This window comes from Polistes fuscatus, unplaced genomic scaffold (genome assembly GCF_010416935.1).
Source record: "Polistes fuscatus isolate 324 unplaced genomic scaffold, CU_Pfus_HIC Scaffold7, whole genome shotgun sequence".
NCBI lineage: Eukaryota > Metazoa > Arthropoda > Insecta > Hymenoptera > Vespidae > Polistes > Polistes fuscatus.
The window spans coordinates 796,353-809,888 of NW_025113151.1; the positions used below are offsets into that span (position 1 = coordinate 796,353).

The following is a 13,536-nucleotide window of genomic DNA, read 5'->3' on the forward strand; positions in this document are numbered from 1 at the left end:
AACTTTTCATCCTCGAACTTATTTAATTATATATTGTATTTAGCTCGAGTCAATTATGCAACGAAAAGTCATTAGAAATCTTAATTACTCGTATTATTGAAATGAAGGTGCATTAATTATACGTAAGTAATAGCACTCGGCATTGTTTTACGGTACAGGTAAACTTGAGGAAAGGCTCGAAGGGTTTTCGAAGGAGTAGTAGACTGATGGAAATCGATCAAACGTCAAATAGACGTCACACACTGCTTAGGGGGTAGTTTCCTTTGACTGGCAAAACCTTCGCCCTTGGTTAACCCCCACCGAGCTTCCTAAATTAATGGGGTTTCGTCGACACCCTGATAAGAGCCTCGACTGGCCCATGGAACTCGATCGAATCCTTTGAGGCGAGCATTTAGACTTCGATTAGATTTTCAATCTCGCGCTGCTTGATTTAATTGACCCTTTCCAAATCGTATCAACGTCATATTTCGAGATCCATCCGAAATTTCATTAATCTTTAAATAAATAATTAAGTATACGAAATAGATGAATTTTGTTATTTATAGGAAAGAAATTAATATTACAACGATATTTAAATAGTTCCCGTTTAGTTACAACGATAACGACGAGATAAGGAAACAAAAAAATGAGAGAAGAAAATAGAAGAGGGTTGGGATTGTAGAGTGTCACATCCTGTACGTTGGTAGAATTAAAAAATGGTGGGAGCCCTCCCGAGGTGGCTAGCAATCGAGGTCAAACCTCGAACGAACTAAATTGGATGCGATCTAATCTGAAAGGACCTTGCACCTACTTTTTCACCGATCCTCCCCCCCCTACCAACCTCCGATCTTCTTCCCACCCTAAAAGACCTGTCTCTGGTGATATCCGTGCTTTGTGGTGCAACGTTCAAAACGGATGTTGAATGTCGTCGTCGTCGTCGTCGTCGTCGTCGTCTGCTACGCGTCACTTTCGAGAGGGAAAGAGATAGAGATATTATCGGAGAGGATAAGAGTGGGTGCTCTTTTTAAAAGAATCTTCTTCTTCTTCTTTTTTCTTCCCTTTTTTTCTTTTTTTTATTCCCTTAGTCCTATCGCTGATACCACCACCACCACCATCACGTCGACGTCGCGTTCGCCATCATCGTCATCCCTTTTTTCCTTTTTTTCCCTCAATCTTCCTCTTCAACGTTCTTTTTACCTTTTTTTATTACGTTTTCGATCGTCATTGAATTTTTGACATCTCATTTTCCAACTGTCCTCCCCGGTTCATTTTTTTTTTCTTTTTCTACGTCGAGTCAAAAAGTTCATTCCCTTTTTTTTTTTCTTTCTTCTTCTTCTTCTTCTTTTAATAGGACACGCGGTATTAATTAAAGGATCTCGAAAGGTAAAACTCTAATTTATGTTGGAACATACGTTTTTGCGTCAGCGAGTGAGAAATTGGCAGGCAGAGGAGAGAGAATAGGGTTAAAGATTACTGTAATAATAGATTTTGGTAGTTAGTTTGGAAGGGTCGTTAGAGTAGAAGAGTATTTCAGGGAAGATCCAGTATCGAGAACGTTAGGCAGGACTCTCGTCTCCTTTCATTAACAAGGATATATGTATATGCGTATGTCGAAGGCCAATTACGTATTGCCTGCCGTCTACCATTGTCGAGCTTTTGCTACCCTCTTTCTTGCAATAAGAAAGAGAGAGAGAGAGAGAAAGTTAAAGGGGTGAATGGAAATATCCCTAAAGAATTCAGGACAATAGGATTCATGTTCGTAGGCGATTTTTGTTCACCCTTATTCCCTTCGTTCCGTTGAAAAAGTAGTAGCAGTATCCTTCCTGCCCTTTTTTCTTCTTAAGTACTTCCAAGGACTCGAGTTTCAATTCTGAAAGGTTGTCATCGGGATTGCCTTCAAGCTATTTCGAGGGTGCACATTTTTGCAAACTCCAAATACTTTTTTCATATTTAATTCGTGTAATTTATTTATATAATATATATGTTTTTATATATATGTTTTAACTCTCGTGGTTTTATATGAGTGATATTATAGTTAAGGAAATTTGTGTACTTTTGATCGATGACTATGTCAAGTACTTTTAGTTTTGAAGGGTGAAGTCAACACGAAATCGAGAGAGAGAGAGAAACTTCTCACTGCTTTATGGTAGAAACTTTAGGGGGGGTTTCTCTAAGCACCTAGGGGTAGCTAAAAGCCTCTGACATATTGCTGCTAAAGGGAAAGGACAAATATAGGTATATTTAGAGAATAAGAGAGGGTAGGTGATAGAACACCAAAACACTGAGTGTTGTGTGTTCGAGTGTTCCCTTTTAAAGGATTTTATTTTAACTTGTAATACTTTGCAAGAGTATAGCGTACCTATATGTTCATTTCTTCGTTCGTCCCTTTAATTTTGTATTCTTTTTCTTCCGAACGTTTGTTAATCTTTGAACTCCTGACTCCGAAGGGTCTATCATTCATTCGGAAATTAGGAATGAATTGGTAAACGACGAGACAAAGTTACAAACGCGTTAATTCAATCGCGTTTGGTAACTCGATTTAACCCAGTACTACTCTACAGCCGACTGGATTTTGCTCAGTTTCCGTGTGATAACGAGCACACGTAAATACTACTACTACTACTACTACTATGACTACTATGACTACTAATACTACTGCTGCTGCTTTACCTTTCGTTTATTCCAACTAGTTTTCCTAATATGCTATACTTGATCCGATTGCAAAACTCGTTGCAACGTGGCCTGGAAAAATGATATCAGGTAGTCAAATTTTGTTCAGAGTTTATTCAAGTACGACCAAGGGCTTGGACAAATATTTCTCTCTATCTATCTCAAGTTTTAATCGTTCAGCATTATACCTTAACGGATTATTATATCGATCGCAATATCGTCCGATCGGAAAAGTGTTATTCGCGTATTAGAAAATTTTAAAGCTGGCCCCCCCCCGTTGGTAAATATTGAAATTAGAAATAAATATCGGGTCAATATTTTGTCTTGCCTAAGAGAGCAATCGTTTTGATACCATCAAAGTGTTCCCCCGAGTTTAAATCGATTCGAGATACCAAAGAGGATTACCTTCGTTATTTCTAAAGATTCTCTGTCTCTCTTTTCTACTCTTTTTTTTTTTATTTATTCCCTTTTTCCCTCGACATTTTTATCTCTGTGTTTCGATGTACATTAGAAGACAATCAAAAGTTTCTAAATATCTCTAGAAATAATTCATAATACGTTCGATGTTATTTTCGCGACATGCAATATCAATGAATACCTGTCATACTAATTAATAAATGATCGCGATCCAATTAGGTTATTTTCGTCTTATGTATTATTTCGTTCGATATTATTCCTTTTTATTGATTGACCGATGTTAAAACTCACGGGACGTTTAATAATTCTCTCTTCAACGTCGATTAGAATAACTTAGAATGAAATTAAGAAGAGTCCGAACTTCGGATCGAATTAATGCGAGCGCGCTAAAACGATATTCTTTTTTTACATTTTTAATCAACATTTTAATACTTCATGCATACCTTCTCTTACCTGGTATTGTTAATCAATACAGGAGTTGTCTCTTCTAATAGGTACAATCAAAGATTCGTTGAAAGATTAAACGCAGGAATCAACGATAATAGTCAAGGGACGATATCAATTAGGATAGGAGATTGATCATTTGAAATTTCGGGAACGATCAACCCTTAATTTGTCAATAAACCTTGAGCAGTTGGGTAAAAAGCAATTTCTAACGAAACGAACGCGTTCAATCGGTACACCGAAGTTTGTTAAAAAGAGTAACGCATAAATACGGGGGCGAACGGGGGATGATAGTAGGTGGTTGGTTGGCAGGGTGGGTGGGGGGGGTGAGTAACGCGGGTTAGGAAGAGCGTCTCGTAGGCGGGAAGGCGCGTTAAAGGAGGAGGGGTTGTAGGAGGGCTTGCAGGAGGGCTTGCAGGAGGGGTTGCAGGAGGGGTTGCAGGAGGGGTTGGAGGATGGTCGGTCGATCTCTCCTGGTTGCCAGGCGACCGACATCCGGCCAGCTTTGGTGGTGGTTGCGACGATGGCGCCACCATCGAGCAGCACCCTTATCAAAAGGTGTAGTCGTGTAGTCGTGCGATGCACCCCCACGGTGCTAGGTTCTCGCGTTCTCTTCCTGCTATCTATACTTTTTTCTTACTTTAGCGAGAAATATACATATAAATATATATATATACATACATACATAAATATACGTATACAATATACACACACACATATATATATATATACATGCGTCATATGCAAACGAAAGAAATAGAAAGAGTGAGAAAGAAAGAGAGAGAAAGTGTGGAAGAAGAAGAATAGACCGAAAGTATACAAGCACGTAATTTATCCTACTCGAAGAAGAAGAAGATGAAGAAGAAGGGTTGATATCGTCGCCATCTTGCTACAGCCGGTACATGCTCACCCTCTCTCTCTCTCATCTCTTCCAATTCTGTTTCTCTCTCTCTCTCTCTCTCCTTGGCGGCGTTGTTGGTGCATTTTGGGAGGGGGTCCTGTGCGTGCAACTTCCGGGGGTTGTTTTTGGCAATGGCTGACCGTGCTGTTGGTGATATCGTGTGTTAACCTGGGTGGAGGGTTGAGCTGGTGCAGAGGTCGTTGAACGTTTGTGGGGTAAGTCTCAGTAAATGGCATCGACACGTGCTTCGACGTGTCATTCACTTTCTAATACTTTATTTTTTTTGAATATCCATTATTCTTTTCGTCTCATTTTATCAATCTTCGTTTATTCTCAACACTTTATTATTTTTAATGTTCTCATCTTTCCCTGACCTTGGTACTTATACTTTAACTATTTTGAACGCTCGGTTCATCGTTTATTTTATTTCATTGGAAAACGATTTGAATATCTATAGAGAAAAATGAAAATAATGCACCATAGGTGTCATTTATAAAATACATTGGATAATATTAAATGTACATTAGACGAATATATATCTTTTGCCATATTCTGGCTGAAAAAATTTCTTAGAATATAGATAGCATACGGTTAGATAACTATAGGATACGCATACGCTACTTTGGAAATCAGCCCATCAAATATTCATACGACAATCCTGATCACCCACGTACACTCATGTTCATAGTGTTCTGAATATGGTCCGGTTGCTTGTTCATGCAGATGATATCCCCGATAGGATAACGATTAACGTCCTGTTTAATATTATTCATGTCACTAAGATCAATCCCTTGCAATAATAATAATAATAATAATCAAATGATTTATCAAGAAGATTGTCTTCGCAACTGTGAACATCGCAAAATTTGAGTTACGAGTAATACTAAAATTAAAGGAAGAGAAAATAAAAATCAAAATATATGGTACATGCGAAGAAACGAAAGCTCATTCCCTTGAGAATGGCTGCAACCCTTAAAGGGAAGTTATCGACGTGAGAAAAGGGAGATGGAGGAGGAGGGCCGAGGAGCCGAGGGGGTGATGCAGCTTGTTATTCTTTCGTCCCTCTCGCGACACGACGAAGTTCCTTTTTTGTTCCGCACCTTACCCTCTCCCTTTCCCTTTCCCTCTCTTTCTTTCTTTCTTTCTCTGTCCCTTTTTTTACCAGACATACGTGAACCACACGTAGGTCTAAAGATCTTTATACGAGTTCGCAGAGTGATCAAGACAGACGCATACTCTTTTTCTTCCTACCATCTTCTTCTACACCCTCATCAATTTTCTTTCTACGTAGTCGCACACCTCAACAACGCACACACACACACGTAAGCAGGCATGCTTGCACACGAAGTTTACTAGCGTCTGGAGAAACTTTTTTTGTCTGTGCAGGCTATGCAGGGGGGTGGTGGTGGTGGGGATGGTTGGTCGGATGAAAAATTCAAATGAATCTCACCGAGGTTTGTCCACTATCTCTCTCTCTTTCTTTCTTTCTCTTTTTCTATGGTGTGTTCAAATTTAAAAACAACGAACTGCAAACTTATTAACGTAGACTTTGCTTTTAAAGTCAAACGTAAACCTTCGAATGAAATCGATACGGGGATATATGTGGGATGTATTTGTGTGTGTGTGTGTGTGTATATGTTAGCTCGTAGACAAGACTATTAGTTATTTATGAAGATAGAGAACACGAAAGGACCTCGTTTATTTATACACCGACTGCTTTCGTAATGCTTACATGATGAATTTATTATTACTTTTCTTTTTTTTTTTGCTGCATATCGACAGCAGCTAGTCTGTTTTTTGGTCTATAGATCCATGCATGCATGCATTGTGTTAGACGTGTAGTAGTTACAGGTGCTAAAACGGGTGACCAAGGTATGGGGAATTTCCTGTTGGTGTAAGTTACCTGTACCTTTGTGTACCTTTCGTCTGAGAAGCCTCTTTGTATTCCAGTATTTTAAAAAAATGAGAGAGAGAGAGAGTAAACTTGTGGTTGTTTAACAGACTTTCTCAATGGTTTTGAAAAAGAGAGGAAAAAATTAACCAAATCGTTAAGATGTTTATACGTGGCGGAAAGAAAAATTCATTCAAAGAGATTGATTGTGTTTCTTTTTGTCGACGTATGCAATTTTTTTTTATTTCTTAAACACTTCCGAGTGTTCCACAATTATGTTAGAGTCCATTAGTAATTCGTCGTTAAGAGAGAGAAAGAGAAAGAGAGAGAATATATGCAGGGAACACAATGCAACAATGCGATGACATACGGAGCTCTTAGAGTGCAACAGTATTTTCCATTCGTTCGTAATTATAGCCAACTCGTTACACGTGCGTAACATATGTCACCGTAACTATACAAACTCGTCTTCCCCGTGCGTGAACAACTACTTCCTTTTTACTTCCCCGTGTGGTACTCCTACAAATATTATTATTATTATTGTTATTATTATTTTAAATATTATTAGAATCGTTTGACAGGATATACGATATTTTCTATTAGACAACGTTACGTTTACGAGAATGTATGGAAACGTAACATGGAAACATCATCAAATATTTCTCACTGTTTGCTATACTTACCGTGCAATAGAAAAAGAGAGAGGAAAAATAAGAATAAAAGAAAAAAGGAAATGATGCAAAAGGTAGCAGCACACATTTCACCCGATTCTATCAATTATTTATCAATTCAATATTTGTTACCGTTAGAGTTATAACACCTCTCGTACGTAGGAAAATTCGCAGGAGACTATTTGATGTATACGCGTGATAGGTAATAACTTTGAAGAAAGAGAAAGAAAGAGAGAGAGAGAGAGGAGAGAGAGAGAGAGAGAGAGAGTTTTAAGAGGTTCAGCAGGGCCAACCGGTTGTTGGTAGTGGTAATAAACGAAGGTAGGCTGAGGAAAGCGAGAAAAATCAATTTACGGATATCCAAGCAGCAAAAGATTCGATTTGAATGCAGCCAAAAGAAGAAGTAGAAGTAGAAGAAGAAGTAGAAGACGAAGAAGAAGAAGAAGAAGAGGGTGAAGATCGGTTAAAAGACTCCCGCAGGGCGATACATGAACCAAGTAGGATAGAAAGAGAGAGAAAATATATAGAAGGTAAGTGCGAGATGTCAGGTACACACTATGAGAGAGAGAAGTTTGATGGGAAACCGCAGACACCATTAAACACGACCGTCTTCTTCTTGCCATGAGTTCTGACTGCGTTAAAACTTTAAATAACCCACTGACCACATCCCATATATATGTATATATATATATATATATTTACATGTATGCGCGTGCATGTATGTATATATGACTTATGCTTGGAGGACAATGCATGAAGAATGAAGAAGCCCTTGCGAGAAGCCTACTCAAGGACAAACCTTTGGAAAGGTTTCAGTATTAAACCCGCGGTACCTGGGGAACCTTAGGAATTAAAAACATCTTCTTCTTATTCTTCTTATTCTTCTTCTTCTTTTTATTATTTCTCAGTCTAAAGAAAAAAGAATAATAATTTGTTAAACGAATGATTCTTGATGATATAGTTGAAATTTATATTACGGAATCGATTATTGTTAGTCTTATCTTCTTTTTTTTTTCGTTTTTTCTTTTTTTTATTTTTCGCGAGGAAGGTTGAATGCAAAAGAAGAAAGAGTATAAGAAAGATAATAAGAGGGAACGAACCCAGGAGACGATGATGAACTGGAGAGAAGGATCTTAACGGACGGACAGCAAACGCATCAATGACAAGCAGTAAATCATAGTTTTATGACCCGTCTTTATGTGGCCCTTATTCGTGGCACTACTCTCATCGAGTATAGCGAGAGAGGAGAGCCTTTGCGATTTTTCTGTCTGGACACCCTAGGCAGGGCCGTATCCATATTCCACCTCCAGCGCACCCAAACCATTTCTATTTTATCTCATCTAGACAATTTATTTCTTCTTACGTATATTACGAATATCTTTTCGCGAAACACGAACGATAGACGAATTTTTAACATTTCTTTTTTTTTATACACTTCTCAACAACGTAACGTAAAGATATTCGTAAATATCTTTATGCAACCCTTATGCTGTTGAGAGAAATTTTGTAATTTCCGTTGTAAACCTTTCTCGTACGGGATCGTATCGTATGGGATTTGAACACCAATCAACGCGTTTGATCTTTAACTTGATTTCGTTGGGGAGTATACGTAGCTCGGAGAATAGACGAAAAAATTGTCTAGATACGATCCTGAAGATTTCAACGGCAGGTACGTAGCAATTCGCGTGGGCGTTGTTTTAAACAGGCTGTAAGCTTAATTCGAACGTAATTAAAACTGTTGAAAAAGATTGTTCAAGGCTATGTAAGGTTTTCTCGGTAAGAGGACAACGACATTTGTTGAGGGAGGAGGATGTTCGAAGGACGACAAAGGTTAAGGGACGGCCCTGACATTCCCTCTCTCTCTCTCTCTCTCTCTTACACATACACATAAACACACACGGACCCTAATATCATTATCCTTATTTTTATCAAAGTTTAAACATCTTTTCGATAAGTCTCATATAAGCAAACACGTGTAAAATAAGATACGTAGGTGTATAATAAAAACGGAGATAACTATCGCGCTAACTCAGATAACAAGTACGTACGAAAACTGGAAACTCGGTAACGATCTTGCATATGTTATAATTAATTTATGAAAATGTTACTTAGAGAGCTACCTAACCGATGTGATAATAACCCGCACCTACCCTCTACTCCCGTTTAAAACAAAAAAAAAAATTAACAGGACAATGATAATAAAAAGACTTGGGAATATAAGTACATATAAATGGGGTATAAAGAGTAAATGTAAAAGAAAGAAGGAGAGAGAGAGAGAGAGAGAGAGAGAGAGAGAGGGGAAAGTACTCAGATTTCCCTCTTTTCAGCTGCAATACACCTTTTACCTTTTACTTCACAGTCTACTCTTCCATCTGCATACCAAAAGTGACAACTATACGATTATAGTTCCGGTCTTGTGACACCCATCTCCCTCTCGGTTTCTCCCTCTCCCTCCCTCTCTCTCTCTCTCTCTCATTCTTGTAATATGGAACCTAGGAATATTCTCCTTCCTTGTCCCTCATTCTATCTTACATGGGATATGCGTCTGGCTTAGCTAATGGCCCGTATAGCACGGCTCAAGATCGCCTCGTTACGTCTTTATTCCTATTTCTGTGTGTAAGTATAAGTGTAAGAGGGAGATGGGTAATACCCATTGTCCATTTTTATCATGATTGTAATATTCATAGGGTGGGATCGTTTAATTCCTTACATGTTTCTCGTGTATTTACTTTTATTTCGTTGCTTCTGATTTCTTCTTCTTCTTCTTCTTCTTCTTCTTCTTCTCTCCCATCATTTCATCTCACTTACTGTCACACATGTTTTTTGAATCGAAAGATATTGGTATAGTCCGCGTGTTTTGTTTGGGTTCATTCCACGAAGACCCCTTTGATCATGGGAAAATCTTTGAATTTTCTCTCGTTTAACTTTACGTTAAACGTTCGCGCGGCATGGCATCTCTTCCGTTTCCGCATACCACGACAATCTATTAAGGTATATTCATTGAACTACTACTACGGTAACCGTTTAATAAATTAAGGGAGATTTTATAAATTGTTATATAATTTGATTGCTCGTTTTTACGCCAATGGCTCGGAGCAATTTCTCTTTACCGTACTCCTCAGTTTTCCTACGTCCTCTGAAAAGATTTCTCGTAGCATGCGTCGCGTTTATGGCGTTTACACGCTTGTTACACGTATCTCTCCTTCGATTCGATATTCATCTTGATAATTTACAAAAGAAAACTATCTTCGGATCCTTTCCTCATTCCTCTAATGCATGGAATATTTCAACTATTCGCATAACTAAACGTTAGGGTTATTCGATTTTCGTTTCAGATGTGATTCCGTGACCGTGGAATCGTCTGAAAGAGCGAGGTCCTCGCAATGGAGGCGGGACCGAATCAACAATCTCAGCAGCAGCAGCAGCAACAGCAACAGCAACAGCAAGGAGGACTACAGTCAGCAGGAAACGTTTGCTCGGGTCAATCACAACTGGCCAGTCCTCAGGCCACTGTTGCTGGCCAATCCCAAGGTCAGGCTCAGCAACAGAATCAAGATGCCAGTGGTGTTGCAGTATCAGAGGCTGGACCAGTCGAGGAAGGTGTACTTCTTGCTAGGGTTCACGTACCGGAACTCTACGTTAGCAAGTGTCTTCAATTTCCTAAGGATCAGCTCGTCTGGGACGTGAAGCAACAATGTCTGGCATCTTTACCCAAGGTAAGAACATCCTTACTCCTTCTCGATATTTCATCGTTTTTATAACTAACCTATAAGAAAGGTGGTTCATCTTTGAGAAGCCACAGGAAGAAAATCTATAAGAATGTTCTTGAAATTAACTTGGTTAATATATATAAGACCTTTTTATTTTGTTTTTTTTTTATACTAACTTTATCCAATCTTCTTGGTTATAATATCTCTTCTAGAATCATGATCGTTATCGATCGAAGGAAGCTGTTGAAAGAAAAGATCTTTTATATATTTAGAGAAAAAGAAAGGAAAAAGAAAAGAAAAAAAAAAAAAATAAAAGGACATAAATGGGAGTAGGATGTAAGGAGTTAGTTTTTTATTTTGTTTGGAATATTTTGGTTGTTTTATTTTCAAGGATGTTCTTATTAAAACCTATAGCTCATCCGCTTGTAATAGAAACATGCGCGCGCGCACAATGTCGTATCACTGGCAGGGCTGTGATGCACTTTACATGCCGATTTCGAGAAATTGCAGAGAGCGCGAAATTAACCACCGCCAGAGGGAGTAATAACGAGTTCCACGACTCGTGGATATGCCAGGGAATCATCCTGTGTATGTCTTTCCTTTTCATTCCTTTTCTTTTATTTTCTTTTTTTCTTTTTACCCCCCCCCCTCTCTCTTTCTCTTTCAAATTCCCCCATACATTTCTTTCTCGATTTCCTTTAGTTTTTATTATTGATACACCGAGCCTTAGGGGGTTTACTGAAAGTCACGTTGGTGTACGCAGGATCGAATCTTTTTCGACGATTTTTCGTTTCCTTCGAGAAATTTTTTACATTGTAACAATGAATTTTAAATCAAATTGTTTCCTGCGTACCTGAGTTTGACCACAGTATCCCTTCGATCATCATTTTTAGTTTAATATATATATATATTTTATTCTTATATATATAAGTATTTTTAAAAACGTTTTTTCGTTCGATCGAGGATCCTTTTATTTTTCATTTTCTTTTTTTTTATTATTTTAGTTATCATTGTAATTATTTTTGATTGATGATTCCTCTTTGTCAACGATTTTCACGCGTTACGTCTTTTCTGTCCTCACATGCTTGCCTTCCGTGGACATAGGAGGTACAGCACCAAAAGCCCCATAATAATCTTATGGTTACTCCCGTATATATATTTAAAAAAAAAAAAAAACTATAAAATAAGCAGCTTGTATCCCTTTAGAAAATTTGTTCATTTGTTCAGCTCCAGAAATCTATATCAGCTTAAAAGTGGAATATTTCTTCAAACAAAAAAAAAAAAAAAAACCTCCCGCGACCATCGTTTCATCTTAAATCCTCTCACGGCTTTTCTTTTTTTAATGCTAAAGTTTGTTCGACCATAGTCGAGGCCAAATTTTGTTTCTAAAATACTTCCTTTGGAAAAACGGCATGTCACTTTCGTTCCTGATTTTTCTATTTTTTTTTTTTTTTGGATAATCGGTTTATTCAAGTTAACTGATTTTAACTTTATAAAAGTGACAGAGAAAATCACGCGTGAGAGAGGTTTAATTGTATGAAATAATCGATGCTCGTTCACGTTTCATTTCTTCGATAAAAATCTGCTTTGAAAATAATCCGCATTATATTTAGTATTCACAACACCAACCATGATCACGAGTTCGATGCTTTTCTTGAATTTGGTTTGTTTTTTTGTTCTTCTCTTCTCTTATTTAAATATTCTATGTGAAAATTTATCTTTCCCATTAATTTGTTACTTTTATTTTCTTTTTGATCAGAGCTCGAATTCAAGTTTTGCAATATTTGTAGTTTAATGATACGCTACCACACCACTGTATCCAAATTTGTTTGTCATCCTCTAGATCGATGCACTTCGTTATTATTTAATATATTTTCATTTTGTCAAAGCTATTTTTAACGAATGAAATTTTTCGAACTCGTAACGTGGTTCCCTTTTACACGCATATCACCATAATCAAATATTTTATATATGTATACATAATTATACTATTCGAATTTACTTATAACAAAATATATTAGAATCGATTTAAAAATCGATATAAATGTAAAACACATGAGTGCATCATATCAAAAAAATACGATATCTATACATATATGCAATATTTTTTAGTCTCTACACTATTTATTAAACAACGTAAATATATATATATATGCACTATATTCAATTTGCGAGTATATATTATTCATACATAAATAATAGTAATTTTTTTCTGACCTGTGGTGTTGTTGTTTGTTGTTTGTTGTTTTTGCTTTTGCCTCGCTTTCACGGGGCCTGTGAACACATTACCACACCCACCACCACCACTACTACTACTACTACACCATCACCATCCACTACTACCACTACTACTACTACTACTACTACTACTACTACTTCTACTACTACTACTACTACTACTTCACCTGTGCTCTCGTCTATATGTGTGTTGGGACCACGTATCTCCCTCGTGTACTGCGTGACACACGTCTGCCAATACCAAAAAAAAAAAAATACCAAAAAATATATATATATTACACAAACGGGCCTGATTCGACCACCACCACCTACCTACACCCTCCGTTGTACGGATTAAACATCGCTTCTCCAACCCCTTTCGATGCGTCTCGCAGGTGGCCACTTGGTACAGGGTACGTCTTCACTATTACTAATAGCATGCGACAAATTATTATTATTATTATTATTATCCTTCTTCTATCTTTTTCTTTTTCTTTTTTTTTTTAATCTCAATTATTACTACAAACGTGTATAATTGTTATATTCACTTATACACGCACCTTTTTTCAATATACGCATGAACGTCGTTAGATTATTTTCTTAGAATGATTAGATTGTTAGATAATTAAGATCTTA

General features: G+C 37.4%; 1 protein-coding gene across 8 annotated transcripts in view; it reads left to right on the top strand.

Moving 5' to 3' along the window:
* Positions 1-13,536, top strand: part of LOC122524383 (SH3 and multiple ankyrin repeat domains protein 3) — a 91,780-nt gene that overhangs the window by 54,636 nt on the left and 23,608 nt on the right. For 2 of the 8 annotated variants that reach the window (XM_043646624.1, XM_043646620.1), the window contains 2 exons: positions 10,309-10,690; positions 13,294-13,313. In XM_043646624.1, the coding sequence (XP_043502559.1) occupies positions 10,357-10,690; positions 13,294-13,313 (354 nt within the window). In that variant the 5' untranslated portion in view covers positions 10,309-10,356. Of the gene's footprint in view, positions 1-4,251; positions 4,627-10,308; positions 10,691-11,213; positions 11,273-13,293; positions 13,314-13,536 lie in introns of those variants that run through there. The other 6 variants (XM_043646621.1, XM_043646626.1, XM_043646623.1 and 3 more) reach the window with 4 other exon arrangements.